Source organism: Atractosteus spatula, chromosome 14, assembly GCF_055471065.1.
Source record: "Atractosteus spatula isolate fAtrSpa1 chromosome 14, fAtrSpa1.hap1, whole genome shotgun sequence".
In the NCBI taxonomy this organism is placed as follows: domain Eukaryota; kingdom Metazoa; phylum Chordata; class Actinopteri; order Semionotiformes; family Lepisosteidae; genus Atractosteus; species Atractosteus spatula.
The window spans coordinates 22745417-22765337 of NC_142719.1; the positions used below are offsets into that span (position 1 = coordinate 22745417).

At 36.9% G+C, this 19921-nt stretch overlaps 1 protein-coding gene across 1 annotated transcript in view; it reads right to left on the reverse strand.

The window, feature by feature from the left end:
• Positions 1 to 19921, reverse strand: part of LOC148820911 (complement C3-like) — a 74544-nt gene that overhangs the window by 18924 nt on the left and 35699 nt on the right. The window contains exons 18-31 of the mRNA XM_088932818.1: positions 19458 to 19572; positions 14966 to 15051; positions 14447 to 14586; positions 12335 to 12547; positions 11504 to 11564; positions 9865 to 9951; positions 8766 to 8969; positions 7591 to 7666; positions 6869 to 7028; positions 6017 to 6112; positions 4576 to 4726; positions 3330 to 3493; positions 3073 to 3231; positions 2142 to 2201 (exon numbers count right to left, since the gene is read on the reverse strand). Of these exons, the coding sequence (XP_088788944.1) occupies positions 2142 to 2201; positions 3073 to 3231; positions 3330 to 3493; positions 4576 to 4726; positions 6017 to 6112; positions 6869 to 7028; positions 7591 to 7666; positions 8766 to 8969; positions 9865 to 9951; positions 11504 to 11564; positions 12335 to 12547; positions 14447 to 14586; positions 14966 to 15051; positions 19458 to 19572 (1772 nt within the window). The remainder of the gene's footprint in view (positions 1 to 2141; positions 2202 to 3072; positions 3232 to 3329; positions 3494 to 4575; positions 4727 to 6016; positions 6113 to 6868; positions 7029 to 7590; positions 7667 to 8765; positions 8970 to 9864; positions 9952 to 11503; positions 11565 to 12334; positions 12548 to 14446; positions 14587 to 14965; positions 15052 to 19457; positions 19573 to 19921) is intronic.

The following is a 19921-nucleotide window of genomic DNA, read 5'->3' on the forward strand; positions in this document are numbered from 1 at the left end:
AGGGGGAGAGATTTCCAGCGAAAGACACCTCCCCCCCTCCAAAACCCAGTAAGAACAGTATTATCTTTATAGCAGGTGGTGTACAGCTTTTTAGTATAGATTACACTTTTCTAAAATGTATTTAAAAAATAAAAATGATTACAATCTAATCTTTCCACATTTGATCCCAAGATCCCAAGAAAAATAAATCTAAACGGGGAGAAAGCTATGCTGAAAGTTTATTAAGATACTTAGAAGACAAAGATATCAATTTATGTTGCATTTGTCTGATTGTGAATCAAAAAACACATATATTTAAACACGCGTTTCCGTTATCAGCTTTATTTATGGGTTGCAATTTAGAAAAAGTCAAAAACCGCACTCAAAATGCAATTTAGAGCTTTCTGGCAAGGGGAGACACCCAAATTATAATGTAACATGCCACTGTTTGTGCATGAACAAAGTTATACTGCAATTTTCCTTAGATACGCGATTAAAAAAAATAAATTTTTTGAATCCCCGGCGGAACACACTCCATAAGAATCAGCTCTTTTATACAATATATCGCCTTTAAACACATATATTTAAACACGCATTTACGATTTAAATCAAAATGCGATTCAAATCAATATAAATGTTTATTTTGTAACGCATAGGTGACTATTCATTGTTATTAAAAAGACTTAAATTCGATCATGTTGTGATATTTAGAAATATAAATTTGTTTGGTGCGAGTGAGGTTTTATTTAATCTCTGACCCAGGGAAACGTTTTATTTTTTCAAAGAAATGTTTGTTAAAAAAAAAAGTCACAGCTCCAGCTGGATTTGAACACCCAACGTATGATGTGTGAGTCAGGAAGCTAACCCACAGCACCACTGGCAAGGTCATATGAGGAGTGTTGAAAAAGCCCTACAGAAACATTATCAACAGACACTGTACAGCGTGTACTATTCTTGTGTTACGGTACATGAATATAATTATATCGTTATTGATTTCTTTAGATACGCAATTCCATATTATATTCCCTTTTAATCAAATTCTAAAAGTATGCTTGTTGACTCCGGTATCACGTTAGTTAAAGACTTCGATGCTTAAAATGTTTAGGGAGAAATGGAATACTGGTGTGTATGTTTTCTTTAAAGTACCGAGACCAGCCATATACTGTATGTTTATGTTCCAAAATTAATATCGTTTATGGCCTTCACACGCGTTACAGTATGCTCCTATTCTTTTTATGCTCAGCTACTAAGATTTCCCTTCAGTGGTAAAATTCCGTATAAATATTCAATACTAAAACGGGCACAGTAAAGACATTTAAATCTTTCTACGACCGACCAACGCACCACGAGTGCCCCTGTCGGTCAACCAATCACGTATCGCGGTATTTTGCGTCAACGTGCGTTATGATGCGCGAGGCCGTAGCCAATTACCCCCGGTATGAGTCTGTGCCGCGCACTTTGAATGGCTGCATCTGTATTTTCCAATAAAAAACAAAATTTATAATAAAAATTTTAATTGCATTTAAAAGATGTATTTCTTGTACAGACAAGTTATCAAAAAGATTAATTCCTCACAAATTTAAAAATTATTTCCTGTGTAGATAAATGCATTCAGTCAGTCAGCTTTTAAGACTGAAGTAGATCTGTGAAACTGAAAAGTTAATGAGAAATGCAAAACCAATATTCTATATATTCACAATGCATGTGAAACTAGAAGTAACAACAGTACATCAGCTGTCTTTCCTATGGAAAATCTTCTACTGTCCTACAGGCTTCTTGAATTATAAGATACAGCACATGAGCTTGTCCATTTCTATGTTTTTGGATAGGAAGGGTTACTTTTATGGAACAAACTGTACAATTCTCTAATGTTAATAAAACACACACAGCATTTTAAGGAATAACATCCTAGTGTGCCATAATGATACATATGTCTATAGTTCATTTATAGCCATTTTAAAGTAAGATAAAATCTCTTCCTTATTTCCAGTATAAATGATTATTTTTAAAATAGGAGGTATACTGGACTACTAGCAAAGGCTCACAGCAAATAAAATCAAGTTTCTGGTTTAATCAGTTCTGTACTCTAAGAAAAGCTCTCAACTTTTATGTCCAGAAATATTTTGAATTTTAAAGTGTGAAGTCCAGATCAAAACACTTACCGACAAAGTGCCCTGGCCTTTTCCTCTAGCAATGACTGTAAAGTTATTATTAATTGAGCCCTGTAGCAATGAAAAAGAAACATGAGTGCCTCAGATGAACACAACAATATAACAAACTGCAAAAAGTGTCATTTAAAGGATTTTTTTGTGGTTAGATGGGGACAAAAATGTACTTTTTGTCAAAATGCAAGTTGTTGTGACTGGCACAAACCCAGTACAGTGTATAAGCCAGTGAACATCACATCTACTGTAAGGCATGGTGGTAGCAGCATTATGTTAATAGACAGCTTCGTATCCATAAGAACTGTTTTGATCAGGGAAAATGGAGCCATTTTGGAGCCAATATTGGCAGGTATTAGAAATCCTGCCTCCATCTGGTAATGACCTAAAACTAGGAAATACATTTTACTTTCTAGCATGACAATGTTCCAAAGATAAAGGTCAAAGCTAAAATGGGCTGATTTAAGAACAAGAAAGTGAATGTCCACCATTGCCCAAAGACCTAAATCCTATTGAGAATCTGACAACTGGTGTCCATAAGTAATCCCCAACATGAAAGTGCTTAAGCAAATCTACAAATAAGAACTGGCAAAATTTGCACCAGGTGAGCAACGTTGGTAGAAGTTTATCAAAATAGACTTGCAGCTGTAATTGTTGCCAAAAAGAATTCCACCAAGTACTGTACATTGATTTCACATATGTCTTCAACATGATTCTGTTTTGTTTTTGCTGGCTTTTACTGTAGTTTATCTTACCCTTAGATGTCTTCAGTTTGAATGTTCAGGTTTTTAATAATATATTAATTAATGTCCATTGATCATTTGTAATTTCTCAAAATGGAAAGGAACGCACTGAATACTTTTGCAAGACACTCTCAGCAGCAGAATTCTCAGCAGTCATGCCAAGACAGAAGATAGTCCACATTACTTACCTTTTCTGATCTGCTAACATAGGCATTATTGGTGTCAAACCTCCACTTAATTGGATTTCTACGACCAGACAGAGAGATTTCTACATCCAGATCTATTTCATTTAAAACAGATGCTTGTATCATGTATTCTGCCAATGCCTGGAACACCATGATCGTGGCCTAAAAGAGCAACACAATTTTTAGGGAATATTTTCAGTTACAGATAACAACAAAATGTCATATCTACAATGTCAAAAAGAAATCCTGAATGTTGTCACCTGTGTAGATCCGTACCCTCCTCCATAGAACCTTTGCTCTATCAACCATTTTGCTGTAGCTCTAGATTTGTCAATGTCTTTGTACTTCAACAGGGACAAAAGTGCATAAGCTGTAGCCTCCAAGGTAAAAAGATGAGATCTGGGGACTGGCCAGTGGGTTTTGTCTAAAACATAAAAAAGAGCCAAAATATTGTATATAAAATGTATACATACAGTGTACTTCAACAATAGTGTATTAACTGAGTTCAACAAAACTGACAAAGCTGAACAACTCATTTTACAGTAACCTTTGTACATGGATTGACAGTTTAGACCACTCTCCTCTTACAATTTAATCAGATTGTGTGTCAAATATCTAAAATGATCAACTCTAGTCACAGGTTTCTCCGAAATTAGGCATGTCTCATTTTATAACATTAATTGTGTGGCTTCAGACAGCCCTATCAGCTTCAAGATTTTGGAGTTTGTTTTCCATAATAATATTATAGCATTTTCCTGGTTCTGTGAGGGAATGACTGTCTGGCCCTAGGGATGAGGGTATCAGGAAGAAGACCAAAGCAGTGAATGCAGGGAAATTGAGGGTTTACTACTTGTGTTTGTAGCTGGGTGCTGCCAACACGCGAGTGTTGGAATTTTAAACTTTGAATTTCTTTATACCATTAATTTATCAATAACAACTTGGCATAATTTTATGTGTGTATTACAATCTGGTTAATTTTTTCCTGATTTTTCACCCTATAAAAAGGTGGGGACCCCGCTGTTTCTTTTTAGTTTTGTGATTCCTGAAGGACAGTACCTAACTCTCTCTTCTCACCTCTTTGCTGTTCAACATTCATGATTAGTATGCCCAGACACCAGAAATAAGGCCAATACAATTTCCCCTATGAGCCAGTCAAATAGTCAAGCTTGACTCCATGCTTCCAAAAATTGTTACAGAGACCCTCATAACAACATATTATGACAAATATTGAGAAAATGATTCATTAAGACTTTTTATATGTTCTATAAGTTAATAAACATACCGGATACAAAAGAATTGTGATACCTTAAATTGCTTTAGTGGAATGTCAAACCATTGAATGATTAGAATAAGTTGTTTGTTTCAAACCAACCTTTTAAATAAACACAAGTATAAATCCTTCTAACTCATCAAGATCTGTAAAAAAAGAACTAGGTGACATTTCTGTAAACCATTAAATCTCTGGATTTTTGGTATGCAGGATCAACAAAAGCATTCACCACTAACCTGCTGAAGCAAATTTCAGTAGAGTTTCTATGTGATTTTTGCGTTCCACAGATAAAGCATAGGCTGTCAGTGCCACTGCATAGGGATTTTTCAGAGTAGCAATGCGCTTGTCGAGGAACCGAACTGCTTTACCTTTACTGTCTTGCAAGCTCTGGAAAAAAAAAATATTACAAAAAGTCCAAATTAAAGGTGTTACAAAAAAAGTATATATACTGATGGAAAAAAGAAACGCAACACCTCCTCCTCCACACTCTGGCCCTCCCGTCTGCATGGAACAGGCTGAAGAGTGACTCATCCATGAAGAGGACCTGATGCACTGCTGATGAGTCCATTGCAGCCTCTGTCTGGCCCAAGTCAGTCGGTTGTGACATCTAGGAGGTGTGAGCAGAGGGCCTTTGACAGGTCGCCTTGCTCTAAGGCCAGCAGCATGGAGCCTCACTGTCCTGTCACTGATGCAGGCATTGTGTCTGCAGCAGTACAGGTGGCAGATCTGAAACTCCACTCTCAAATGGACCAGTCTGATGTGTCGGTCCTGCTCTGGTGTAGTCACTGGAGGGAGACCAGATCTTGGACATTCATATGTCCTGCAGGTCTGCTGAAACCTTCTCTGCAGTTGGGACACAGTGGAGCGGCTCACTCCATAGTGTCTGGCAATGCTGGCACATGACATGCCTGCCTGCAACATCCCAATGGCCCTCTCAATTGTTTCTGGTGACATTTGAAGCATTGTGGAATGCACAGAAAACTAAGTGTGGCCTTTTTCTTGCACTGACCTAAGCTTTGAATAAAGGCCTTTTTAAAGGTGACCAATCAGCCATTGTTCCACCTAGACCTCATTGGCTTTTGTGTCATTGGCAAGTTGCAATGCCTCACTGCACAAGCTGTATTGCTAGTCAGAGGGCTTAAAACAAATTGACAACTTTTCGTGAAAGTACATAAGCTATAACTATAGTATTTTCATTCCAGAAAATGTTCCCTTTCTGTTTTCCATCAGTATATATTGAGGTGTTAATAATAAAACATATATCAACGATTCAAGGGCTTTGGGCTAATTTGAATATTGAATGACTTTGTGTATGTTTAAACCATTTGACTGAGAAAATAAGTGATGCGGGAGGGATTAGAGAGACGAACACAAGAAAAGCTCTTTGGCTTTATTTATAAACAACTGATTGTGTGGGGGTTTAGTACTTTGTTCTCCACCTTCAGTTATAAACTCTATCTGAATGTTTAGGGCTAAACCTAGACCTCAAAGTTTTAATGTGTGAGCAATCTGATTCATATTTTTCTTTGATCTTGTAACATTTAAATTAAATTTCTGAGTTTAATATATAAATAATAATGCTTTGAACTTATTTGAGAAAAAAAACAAAATAAAACAAGGAATTCTGCCATTGCAGGAAAATTAATTTAAATAAATCACAGTTTTAATTTAACTTACAGTTATTTGTCGATTGCATATTTCCTCTGATTCCTGCATTGCTATCAAGACAAAAGCTGTTAGTGAGGCATCTGAATCATTTCCCTTCACACCTCCCTGAAAAATCAAGAACCAACAGAATTATTAAAATTCACAACTTTTAAAACATTACAGAGTAAATGTAAACCTGTACTGCAGTGTCAAGGCAGAAACTCAATAACTAATACTAAATTAATTATCAAGTACAGCCTTAATTTATAATACTGTATTTTGTTTTGGGAGCTTTGTGAAACCCTTCATATTTACAAAAATATATTTTTTCAAGAAAAAGAATAAATATCATCTTAATGGCAGTAATGTTATGACATTACAGTCGAATAAGGAGACAGTTTCTAGTGCTATGACACAGCCAGAGCTATCTTTCACATTTTCATGATAGTTAGAACTTAAGAACATTTCCAAATTGAGGAGACATTTTGGCCCCTCAGACTTGTTTGTTTTACAGAGTATCTTTTTCCATATTCCCATAAGAGGGTAGAGATATGTTTGCAAGTGTAAAGGAAGCCATAACACAGAAAAGTGTTTCTTAAAGATGCACATAATAGCTAAACATTCTGCTAGCATTCAATTTTAATTGTTTTCAACTTCTCTCAGTACAGTAGTTATTTCTAAGAAAAGCACTATTCTTTTAAGAGTGCTTTTCTACATTTTCTGTATTATAAGAAGTTGAATATAAAAATGATTTGTTAAGGCGTTTGAATAAAATGTCCATTCTGCAAAAATCAGGGCACATTAGAGCAATTACAACATTGTACAATATTATATTTACTAACTGAAATTACAATGAAACATATTACTAAAAATTATTCATACCATCATCTCTCCATGATAAACTGGGGCATCTTCTTTAAAGATTCCATTAGGCTGTTGCTTGTTAAGAATCAGCCATTTTATTGCTCCACACAGCACACTGTCGTTCATATCAATAAGACTGTAAGCCATTGCAAAAACTTTGGCCACATATGCTGTTAGCCTGGACATAGAAAAACATAGTGCGTCATGGTAATGAATTCATTGTGTCACAAATTCATCTCAGCAATTACAGATGAGGGTCCTTGACCTTTAACTTTCAAGAATCAATTATTATAATAGGTAGATTTTAAAAAAGATGTCTTATAATAATTCAAGTAGGTAGCTATATCAGCATGCATACAGAAGGCTGCAAAGGAACAAGTAAAGGTTTATTACACAGCTTCATAGACAAAACTTTGTGTTTCTTTTCTTCTCTTCAGCATGGAATTAACCTTTATTTGTTCCTTTGCATCGTACAATAATGTATGTCATTGTCTCATAACATAAAAACTGGTGAATTGGAGAACTGTAATGATTTGTAGTGGGTTTTCAAATCACTTTAAAAAGTAAACCTAAGGTATAAATGACAATTGGGGGTTATGAATTGTACCATGGTTACAGTAAAATGTCCTGCAAGTATAATGGGTGCAAATGGGTGCAAATGTATCAATATTGAAAAGCCTATATAATCTAATTTCACTACAATATGGAGAAACAAAGTAAACTGGTGCTAAAAGTCATACCAGGTACTGCTTGGTCTATTTTTCCAGGCTGCAAACGAACCATCTGTTTTGCGGAAGGCTAGTTGCTGAGTATAACCTGGAAATATAGCCAAATATTAAACTTTAAAATAAGAACAGCAATAGCAAAACTTCAAAAGCAAAAATAACAAAAAAAGAGATTCAAATTATTAGTAAAAAGCAAGACATTTAACCAATATTGAGCACCTCAATTGTCAGTAAAGCAAATGTTGGTCATTATGATCATGTCTTAGAAATAGCAACCTCTTACATGGTTTGAAATTCCTGCACACCATCTTAATAATCCTTGTGAAAGTGTTGGCTCTGATAAGGAGCTGCCTGAGCACCGACAGAAAGATTCTTATTTCTGTGCGGTGTGCCGGTGTGTAGTCATCTGCGGATGTTTCTGTTCTCTGGTAAAGGAGAGATTCCTTTCTTGAATGAGGAGAATAGATCCTCTTTTAGATCGGAGCAATTGTTTGTGTCGCCGGATTGGGAACACATTCGGTTCTAATCGGAACACCATCTGCGGGCGCGTGGGGATCTTAAAGCGCAGCCCTGATTAGTGTTAGGTGTGGTAGTTGTGCATTCCCATGCGCTGCGGAGCGGGGAGTGCAGTGGGAGGTGTGTTCCACAGTCACACCATCTTGAATTTACTCAGGCATACACAAATTATTCTTTTCTTTCATTACTGTGATTTATCCACGCATTTTCCAACAGTTTCTTCTAATAGAGGGCTGAGGTGGAGCCGGAGTCTATCCCGGGAAGCAATGGGCGCAAGGCAAGGTACACACTGAATGAGGTGCCAGTCCATTGCAGGGCTGACACAGACACAAGTACAAACACACTCACAGCAGGGCAAAGTTTCTCAGAGGCCAATTAACCTGCCAATATGTCTTTGGACTGTGGCATTAAACTGGAAACACCTGGAGGAAGCACATGCGATATGTGGAGTACATGCAGAGTCCATACAGATAGCACTATAGGCCTGGAATTGAACCCAGGGCTCAAGCATGGAGAGGCAGCAATGCTAATCACTGCGCCAGAGTGTCACCTATTACTGTAATAAAATCACTTATTGTACCATTAATGTATTTTGTCTTGTGTAACAATATTGCAACAAAAACAGAAAAAGCAATGAATTAAAGATATTATTTTCAGTGCTCTAAATTTCTTACCTAAATTAATGTATTTAATTGCCTCAGACCGACGGTGCAATCCCAATTTTTCCCACTTCCCAGAAGTGTCCAAGTAGTGGGTGGCGATAAAAGAGGGGGTCATATGAATCATATTCTGTTCTCCACACCCCTTAGGTTGTTTAATGAGCTTTCCCAGGGGTTCAGCACTAATGGCACTCTCAATAGTTTCACTCAAAGGCTCACCTGTTCGGATAAATCAATTACATATATCAGAGCCATAGTAGTGATTAACATTACTAGACAAATAATTCACAGACGCCCTTTAGTGCCACTAGAGTATCCATCAATTTTACAACTTTGAAACCATTAAATACTATAAGTAGTCCAACTGTAACTTATTTACTGTAAATACATACAAACAGAGCCGGATGAATAATCCTTTTAGTGAAGTGCTAGTTTTGTTAGTTGTTCATTAAAGTAAGATCAAACTATTAATTTTCCTAGGCTTTTAACTCTCACCACACTATTAAACCAGTTTTTCTCCAAGCAAAATATTAACAGTTTCTTGCTGTCTATTTTAAAATGCTGATTTGTTGGTTCAAAAGATTTTAAAAGTTAAATAAATTTAAAAGCAAAACGTTTTTTTTTAAATTGTAACCAGGAGAGTGCCTAAGTGACATGTAGCAACTGTGTCACTTTTTTACAAGGTTATGGATGACCTTATATTCTTTAAAACAATCAATAACCACATAAGATGAGGTGGGAGCTGGGCAGAATAGCCTACTCTACGTTGTAACCTTTCTTATGTTCTTCCAAAACAAGCCTGGCTGGTCCTCGAATCATTTGATTACTAACTTCCTTACCTTGAAGAGCTCTTACAGGCCCAACAGATAAAAATTAAAACACTGTATTTGCACCCATAATGCAGTGAACTTGTGGTGAAAGTATGTAGATGTGCATTAATTACTATGCTGAACAATAAAACAATCTATCTTAATTGCGTAGTATGCTCACTAAACAATTATATTAATATTATACTTATTTATAATTATAATGCAATTATATACCATTTATATTTTTATTATATATGCATATTTAATGTTTTTGTAAGAGCAGACACAGTCCTGTTATTTTGTACCTGTCACAGTGATGAAAACATGAGCATCTGTGTTTGGTACAATGGATTTTGGGTAAATATTCTCAACCCTTTCAGCTTGATAGCCACCTGCAAGGAAAACATTAAAATAATTACATGTGGAAATATTTTATGAAACTGTGCTTAATTTAAAAGCATTTTCCTAAGACCCTATAATCAGCTTGCAACTGGTTGATATAATTATAATTCTTGATATAACCTGTGATGTAAGTCCCCAATCAGAAACCAATTCATGAAAATAAATATAGGAATTTTATGATGCTTATAGATAGTAATTCTCAGAACACTTCCTTTTTAATTACCTCTGAGAATTCAGGTTATCTTTTTGCTTGAATTGCCAGTAAAAGTAGTGGGAAGCAAAGCTCAACAAAACCTTAAAGAAAAGCCCAAAACGAACAAAACTGGCTAGGCTCTAAAAACTCTAAACTTTTGATTCAGAATGTTTCAATTTCTGAATTACTTATATCAGTGAATGTTGCAATATAGCAGCTAATCTCTACAAGCATGATGTAGTTAAAATTGTGAATTACTTTAAATATTGAATATATAATAGATATTTCTAGTTTTATTGCCCCCAGGTTGGACCTGTCTTTCTCATCAATCATTTGCATCTTGGCTTTACGATGCAATGTCTCTACAAAATGGAAATAATAAAGAGTCTAAGACAAGCCCACATGTCAGTGCCATTCACTTTTTGACAAGCGTGCAGGCTAAAAAAGTGCCTTACAGGAGAGTTACTGTTGTAACTCACTGTATTGTTACTGTATTTCTAGTTTGAAGGCACCTTGTAGCATGTCTCAGCAGAGTCAGTAGACAGCAATGCCGAATGCTGAATGAACCTTGCTCATTTAATATCCATCCTACAGGAGTGGTAGCACTAAATGAACAGTGTTTCAATATTTGAGGTGTTCATGTCAAAGCTGGCTCATGTTATTTCTTTTAGATAATATTTAAATCTGTGGTCATATGTTGATGGCTGCAGTACTACAATTCTAAACCTGTACGGGCATCAGGTAGATTTTTTTTTCAATTATGCTTTTTATGTTACTTTTGAGTCAGTACCATAAAACTTCTTGAGAGAAAAAAAACCCAACAACAATCGGACAAGATAGATGGATAGATGGATATTCCTTCTAACAGTTTTTTCCAATTCAGAGTCAAAGGGGAGCCAGAGCCATAAGGCAGAGTATACCCTGGACAGGATGCCAGTTCTGCGCAGGGCAGACAACCTCAAACATAGACACACAAATTCACACCACGAACAATTTCCTAGAAGTCAATTAACCTATGAGTATGCTTTATACTGTGGTATGAAACCTGAACACCCTGTGGAAACCCACACAAGCACACAGAGAACATAAAAACTCAGCACAGATAGCAACCCAGATCTGGACTTGAACCCAGGGCCCCAGTGCTGTGAGGCAGAAATGCTAACCTCATTGGATGTTGTTCATGGATAAAAAATACACTGCTTACCTTGAGTGGTTTTATTAATAATTTAAAATGACGAAAGGAAAGAGTTTTTAAAAAGTATGATAAAGCTGTAGTGAAAATTGCATTGCAAATGTGAACTGTTTGTGTCTTAGCAAACTGTAGGAGGCATTTCCAGAAGGAATCTCACCGTGAGCAGCTGGATTCAATAATGTAGTTTTTATAGTCTTGCTTATTTTCACACCCTCTGCCTGTGGAAACAAAGCCATCGCAATGCATGAGGCTCTGGCATTCAGAACTGTGCAGGACATTGAGGCCAGAATGTCAGAACTGTGCAGGGGAGTAAGGCCAGAACTTTCATAATATTGTAGGATCCTCATCATGTCTAGGACATGAAAAGTTACAGATTTCTTTTAATCTTATGAGAATTAGCTTTCATACTGTAGCTTGTCAGTAAGAGGCTTTTTATTTGAGTTTTTCTAAAATGACTCTATTCATGGTACCTAATTGCATTGATCAGCCTTAAGACTAAATTTTGACAATTTTTATTTAATGTTAAACAAATAATCAAACTTTATTTAATAACTATTTAATTATTATTATACATTTTTATGTGAAGGTTACCAATTTCTCTGCATTTTTACAGATGCTATGATGTAAATGTTTTTTTTAATCTTTTTTTCCCAGTGCAAATAATGTCTTCTTCTGTGGAAGTACTAAAATTGTCAACCTGAAATTCCACAAAGAGGAGCAAAAAAAGTTAATTGTTTTCTAGTCAGAAGTTCTATTTGCATCTTACCATAACATGCACATGCAACATAGTAATAAAAGTATCATGCATCAAAGGACTAACATGTAAAAACATACAGTATGTAACTACAGTACATGTAAAAAGTGCAACTACATATTTTTCCTGGTTACGTACAATTTAAAAGTTAATTTTATTGCTAAAAAAAACAACAATTACAGCTCTATTAAAAAATATTCAAATGTTCTATTACTTTTCAAACCAGTTACTTACCACAACTCGAAGCCGTTTCTTTACACCGTCAGAAAGTGACAACCCAAATACTGCAGCTTTAACTTCAACATCCAGCTCTCCTGTGTGCATGGGGATGATGACAAAGGGCACAGCTCGAGATGATAACGGATCTACCATCACTTCCACTCTGTGTTTTCTCTTCTTACTGGCTGCACTGCATATCTGCTCATTCTCCATCAGCTCCACACGAACCTTAGACAAACAGTTATGAGTGATGAGTTACTTTCTTGAGAATTTTGAAGAAAAATGATGCTCACTTTCAAATACTTAGTTGATGCACACACTTAGACATGAAGAACTGAAAAAATATATAAACAAAAGGAGTCCATTCAGCTAGTACAGTAGGTCAATGATTCAAAAGTCTTATCAAATAATTTTTAAAAGGATCCCATTGTATCCTTCACCTTCAAGAACATCTTTTGAAACAGATCCCCATAGTTTTGTAGACTGTGATGTTATTCATTTCTTTCATTGTTTTTAACTCTCTCCAAATGTTAACCATTTAAATGTACTAACTGCTTATTGTCTATAATTTAAAAAGTGTCTTCTTGACTACAGGTTGCCAGCTCTAGTACTCAAGCTCTACAATCCATCAATATTCTCTTTAACAGAACTCTATGGGTGGAATTAGAGTTAAAATGATTTCAATTAAAGTTTAAGGTAACAATTGTATACTGTACCTTCTCCACAGTTTTGAGCTCTTGACTATTAAAGGTTAGTTGCATAAGAACATAACAATTAACTAACAAGTTAATTAACTAACAAGTCCCTTAATCCCATTTAGCTCATTTGGTTGCTAATAACTAAATAATATGAATATATCATTTAGCAGTTTTTTTGTAACAAGATAAAGTTTGAGATTTGACATCATGGCTTGGTTCAGAGGTCCCTGCTATTCTTGGTTTTAAATGCACTTCAACATAGTTTTCAATCTCTTCTCTATGTCTCATGCCTGATTCTGAAAACATCCACTAGAGTGACTTTATCAATGTCTTTGAGCAGTTCAAAAATTAAATTCTTATTTTTTTTTTCTGTTGTTAAAATGGTTTTTTAATCTTTCAGAGTGTCATGTAGAAAACAGAAGGGAGGTGTGGCTCTGTGAACAGGTTGGAAAGCCAAGATGTATGTTATGAGCTCTTGACAAAGAATTTCATGAGAAAGTAAGTGAATAATCTGATGCTATTAAAAGGAAAATCTATATTAAGAACATAAAAATTCTATATGGATGTTAATCCACTCACTTGTGATACAGGAAATGTGATACAGGAAAAAGTTGTATTAATATTGAAATTGTAGTATATTTGTTTCTACCAAAGGGAATTGGGAGATCTTAAGGAATCAGACTATCTTTGGATGAGTCCAGATCCTCTCTCTCTTCTTAAGATTCTTCTGAATGCATTCTGAAAGCCTTAGTGAAAGCCACTAAATCAACACTGTGTGTCCTGACTCTGGTATTACTGCAATACCCACTCCACCCCCACCTCCTGTTTATACAGGTACCATCCATTCCAGAATAGAGCTCCATATTACATAAACTACATAGTTTGACATACATATTTTATTACATACAGTTTAGCTCAGTTGTTTCAGTGGACAAGTTTAAATTTTACTGCCCATTCCAGCCTTTTCATTTTCATTTTTCATTTGTCATTTGATTCATCTTGCTCTTTAAGAAGTGAATTAAGCACATGTGCTGGTAGAAAGTTTGTTAAACGAATCTCTACTGGATTATTGATCATCATGTAGCAACGTAACCCATTTAAGTATTATGTACCAATGAGCTTTAACGAAGATTTTTTCTTAAATTTCCTTCATAGGAAACTTATATGGCACTTGTGATGCAATAGTGGTATCACCATTATAAATTATAATCTCCTTATAAGTGTGAGGAACATGTTCAGCAGTAATATGCAGCATACTGTTTTAAATCTTGACTTTACACTTAATTGTGCAGTTCATTTTTTAGACAAGAGATGGAACACTACCACAAGTAATTTGTATTTTATATCATGGTTTGTCTCTGTTTCCATAATTATTTCAAATTCTGTATATTTGCAAACAGTATGTATAAAGTGTCAAACTTGCACTTACTCGTCTTTTCACATTTTCATAGTTGTACAACACAGCCTTGATCTCCACTTGTTCATTTCGCACTACAGAGTAAGGCAGCTTCAGGTCAATAAAGAAATCCTTCAACACCGTAATCTCATAGGGTTCAGCCACGCAGATACCTACACACATCAAAATAATAAATTCCTCTGTTAGTACAATGATGTTGAATGTCATGGATAGTCTAAACATTTAAGTGATAATTTAAAAACAAAATTCTGCATTGATTTTGCTTTTTTGTACTGCCAGTCGTTCACATAACTTTCAAGTAACATTAGAACAGTAAAATATGCATTTTGAATGTTTGCACATTGTTGTTATTAACACTTCAACTTTTTGTTTTTTTAGAGCTTGTAGGTCCATTATTGTTCATTATGGTAAGAATTAAAAAAAATAAAAGAACTCTTAACCAAGAATTCACTTGTTCAGTACAAGACAGATAAATTAGCTTGAAGGTGATGTCTTTGGGAACTGACTTACAGAAGATACAAAATACCTTACCATTCTCTGGAGACAAACTTATAGCTGTAATTTCCCATGTGGTAATTGAGTCTTTGAGGAAGCTTTGGACATCTTTTGTAACAAGCCTGGTAATTAAAAAAAAGGGAACCTGCCATGAAAATAGAGATCCTAGAATCCTACAGCATCAGGTGTATTATTAATGACTTTCTGAATGTAAGACCTCATCAACATTCAACTGCTAACAATGTTGAAACATTGGCAACAGATTTATAATAATAATAATAATAATAATAATAATAATAATAATAATAATAATAAACATTATTTTTATATAGTGCTTCTCAAAGCAAGATATAAAAAAAAAAGATTACACGAGATAAAACACAATTACAATATGCAGAGGAGACCGTGGACGGTGGTACTAGGAAAAGCAGAGGGGTGAAAAATGGAACCAGTTAAGTAAAGGCTCTTCTAAAGAAGAAGGTTTTGAGTCTGGATTTGAAGGAGTTTTGAGACAGTGACCCTCTGATATCCTTGGGCAGAGAGTTCCAGAGCTTGGGGACATAACAGAGAAGGCCCTGTCACCCATGCAATGTAGACGGGCTTGGGTGACAGTTAGGAGACCAGAATTAGAAGAGTGAAGGTTGCAAGGTGGGGAGTAGGGCGATAATAGTTCAGACAGGTACTGAGGTGCCAAGCCATGCAGAACCTTATAGGTGAGCATGAGGATTTTAAAGTCCACACAGAATTTGACAGGAAGACAGTGCAAGGACTCCAGGATAGGAGTAATGTGATCACTTGCACTAGACCTGGTCAGAATCCTGGCTGCTGAATTTTGGACATACTGCAGTTTGTTCAAAGTAGATTTAGATACCCCAGCGAGTAGAGCATTACAGAAGTCAATTCGAGAGAACACAAATGTGTTGATCAGCTTTTCAGCCACAGTTAGTGATAGCATAGTGTGTAGTCTAGCGATATTTCTGAGGTGAAAAAAAGATGTTTTGACAATATGCTGCACATGTGGGTCTAAAGTTAAGCCAGAATCAAACATCACCCCAAGGTTTTTCAATTTAAACTGAAGCTCAAGTGCAGAACCATCTACAGATAGGGTTACAGGATTGGCTTTACGAAGTTGATGGGGGGTGCCAATAAGCATGACTTCAGTCTTGTCACAGTTAAGATGAAGGACATTTTGAGTCATCCAAGTTTTAATGTCAGAGATGCAATTAGATAGAATAGAGACAGCCACATCAGTGTCAGGTTTGGTATGGATGTATATTTGAGTATCATCAGCGTAGAAATGATAGCTGAGGCCATGTGATCTTAAAAGCTGACCAAGTGGAAACATGTAAATGCTGAAGAGCAAGGGGCCCAGTATTGAGCCCTGAGGAACACCAGACTTAACAAGACCAATGTCAGACCTAGACCCATTAAGAGAGACAAAGTGACAGTGATCAGTGAGGTAAGACTTGAACTTTGAGAGCAGTGTCAGAAACTCCAAACACAGTATCGAGACGAGAAAGTAAGATGTCATGGTCAACAGTGTCAAAAGCAGCAGTCAGATCAAGAAGGATGAGTATAGAAAGAGAACCAGAATCAGAAGCTATTAGAAGATTGTTAGTGACTTTGATCAGGGCAGTTTCTGTGCTGTGAAGTTGATGGAAGCCAGATTGGAGGGGTTTGAAAAGATTATTTGTCATGAGGTGGTTATGTAACTGAAACGTGACAACATGTTCTAGAATTTTTGCAATAAAGGGTAAGTTGGAGATGGGGCAAAAATTGTTAAGATTGTCGAGAGACATGTTAGGCTTTTTTGGCACGAGAGTAATGGCAGCAGTTTTGAGGACCGTTGGTATAAGGCCAGTGCTCAAGGATTCATTTATAATATTGAGGACAATGGGACAGTAAGAAGAGAAACAGGACTGAAATAAAGTGGTGGGAATGGGATCTAAAATGGATGTGGAGGGTTTCATGTGTTTAACTAGTTTATTGAGGGATGCTGAGTCAAGAAGAGAGAAGCTGGAGAGAAGGGAACCAGAAAAGTTTGATAAGGAGGGAGGAGGTATGGAAATGATATGCATAGTGGAGAGAATGTGCTGCCGGATGTTGTCGATCTTGGAGCTAAAGAAATCTAAGAATGTGTTGCACAGTTGCGATGAGGCAGGTAATGTGGTGGGGCAGTTTGGCTTTAGCAAGCTGTTGATGGTGGAGAAAAGATGTCTGGGGGTATTATGGTGATTTTCAATGATGTGAGAGAAGTAGTTGGATCTAGCAGACTCTATTGTAACCTTATATTCAGACAAGTAATCTCTCCAAGCCTGATAATGTACATTTAGGCCAGAAAGACACCACCTACACTCAAGTTTGCAGGAGGCTGTTTTCATAGACCGCAGATGGTCATTGTACCAGGGGGCAGGGCAAGAGAAGGAGATGTTTCGAGTTTTTAAAGGAGCAAAGGTGTTGAGGGTAGATAAAAGAGCACTATCAAGTAACTGTATTTTGTCCTCTAGAGGGTCAGAGGTAGAGAAACAAGACAAGGAGGACAGAACAGAGTTTGCAAACCTTGGGTGATCAATTGATCGCCAGTTGCGGAAATTTACAGAGCATGAGGGGGAAGTGTTAGAAACAGGTAATTCCAGATTGAAAAGAATAGCTGGTCAGAGAGGCCTAGATCAAGGGAAGAGCAGTGGGAGACAAAAGAATAATTGGCAATGATTAAATCTAGGGTGTGTCCTTTTTTTTGTGTAGGGGTACAAACAAACTGAGTAAGATCAAAGCATCCCAACAGAGAAAGGAAGTCTTTAGCCAGACTAGAAGACCTTGAGTCAATGTGTATATTAAAATGCCCTAGAATAAGGATCCTTTTAAACTTAAGACATAAAATGAGAGTAAATCAGCAAACTCACGTAAGAAGGCTTCTCTGGGTTTGGGTGGTCTATAAACTGTGGCAATGATAGTAGATTGGGGGATAGAGACATTTAAAACAAGGCACTCAAAAGAAGATGGAGGAGGTATAGTAATAGGACTTAAATTGTAAAAAAGGTTGTAAATAACAATGATGCCCCCACCTCTGCCTCAGAGACACAAAAGGTCAAACAAACCATATCCAGGAGGGACTAGTTGGTTAAACAGCAGTCCATCGTTTTGTCTGTGGCAGGTTTTGGTTGTCAGCAGCCATATCACACTACAACTCACAACTGGCAACCCACTGAAGCTAAGCAGGTATGAGCCTGGTCAGTACCTGGATAGGAGACCACCTGGGAAAAACTAAGGTTGCTGCTGGAAGAGGTGTTAGTGGGGCCAGCTGGGGGTGTTCACCCTGCAGTCCATGTGGGTCCTAATGCCCCAGTATAGTGATGGGGACACTATACTGTAAAAACAGGCACCATCCTTCGGATAAGATGTAAAACCAATGTCCTGACTCTGTGGTCATTAAAAATCCCAGAGTGTTTCTCAAAAAAGAGCAGTGGTATAACCCTGGTGTCCTGGCCAAATTTCCAATTGGCCCTTACCAATCATGGCCCCCTAATAATCCTTATCTATGAATTGGCTTCATTACTCTGCTCTCCTCCCCACTGATAGCTGATGTGTAGTGAGCGTTCTGGCGCACTATGGCTGCTGTTGCATCATCCAGGTGGATGCTGCACATTGGTGGTGGTGGAGGGGAGTCCCCATTACCTGTAAAGCGCTTTGAGTGGAGTTTCCAGAAAAAATGTTTTATAAGTGTAAGTAATTATTATTATTAAGTACAAAAGGTCAAGTTTTTTTTTCTTTGATAATGTCACGTGAAAGAAGAGCCTTGTTGTTTATGGAGCGGGTATTGAGTAGCACTGATCTGGCCAGTCTCTGGGATTCAGGGGGAAGCGGAGTGCACTCCAGGTGCGGCAGTGAGAGAAGATTTTTGAGGTCAGCGCCTGTACGGGATGGACTTATGGTCGTGCGCCAAAAGGCAGGGATAGAGACTCCCCTGACAGACGAATGAAAGAAACAGCATCCTGTGCTCGGATGGATGTAGCGACTCAGTCGTAAAATCCCAGTAATGCGGCAATAAATAAATGTGTCTTTTACCAGGAAGTAGTTTTGTTGTAGTTAAAGAAGTTGCAGTGCGGTGTACCTCAGAGACATGATTGATGAATCCAAGATGGTGCAACAAGACGGGAAGAAAATCCAGAGTAAGGCAGTAGCAGGCGGTGAGCAATTTCACAATGCAAGTGGAAGTCACATTTGTAAATTGCAACATGGAGCGGATAACATGAAGCGTATAAAAATAAATAATTAGAAACCAGAGTTGCTGAGAAGAAAAAGAAATAAATAAATACGTAGATAAAAAATGAAAAACTGGTGAGAGGAGCGGCAGCCAAACGCGCCAGCGTTCCCTCTTGACCGGAACTGGAACCAGAATGTTTGGTTATGTAAACATAAATTGAGCCCTACGTACTCATACCAGCCCCTTGCTATACAGAGTAGAAATATGTAAAGTACATGAGTAGTAATGCAGGAATACAGTTATGCATTTGAAAATTTGCTGTACCCATCATTGTTTACAGGTTCTATTGGCAAGTCTTCCATTTGCCACAGCCAGCTTTCTGGAAATTCAGTTCGTATTACAATGTCATCATCACCTAAGAAATCATTATCTTCTTCACCTAAAAAGAAGACAAGGAATAGTGAACCTTACAATTTCTACATTTAAACATCATGTTTAGTTACTCTGACTAGACACATATTAGCTCTTTACAGACATTTACTCCATACTGGGAAAGACCTTGGATTAAAGGCACAGAATGAGTGACAGCAGTTTCTCTCTCAGCAGTACACTCTGAAGTGTTCTGTTGAAAAGGTCCAGCCCATTAAAAGCTGACCTTTGGTACATTTGGCAGCACTGTTTTGACTTACAAATTTCTATACAGTATGTTCTACTGTTGTAGCCTGCCAGATGGAACTGTGTAATATTAAATTCAAGTTCAAGAATATGGGAGAGCAATCACTTTAACT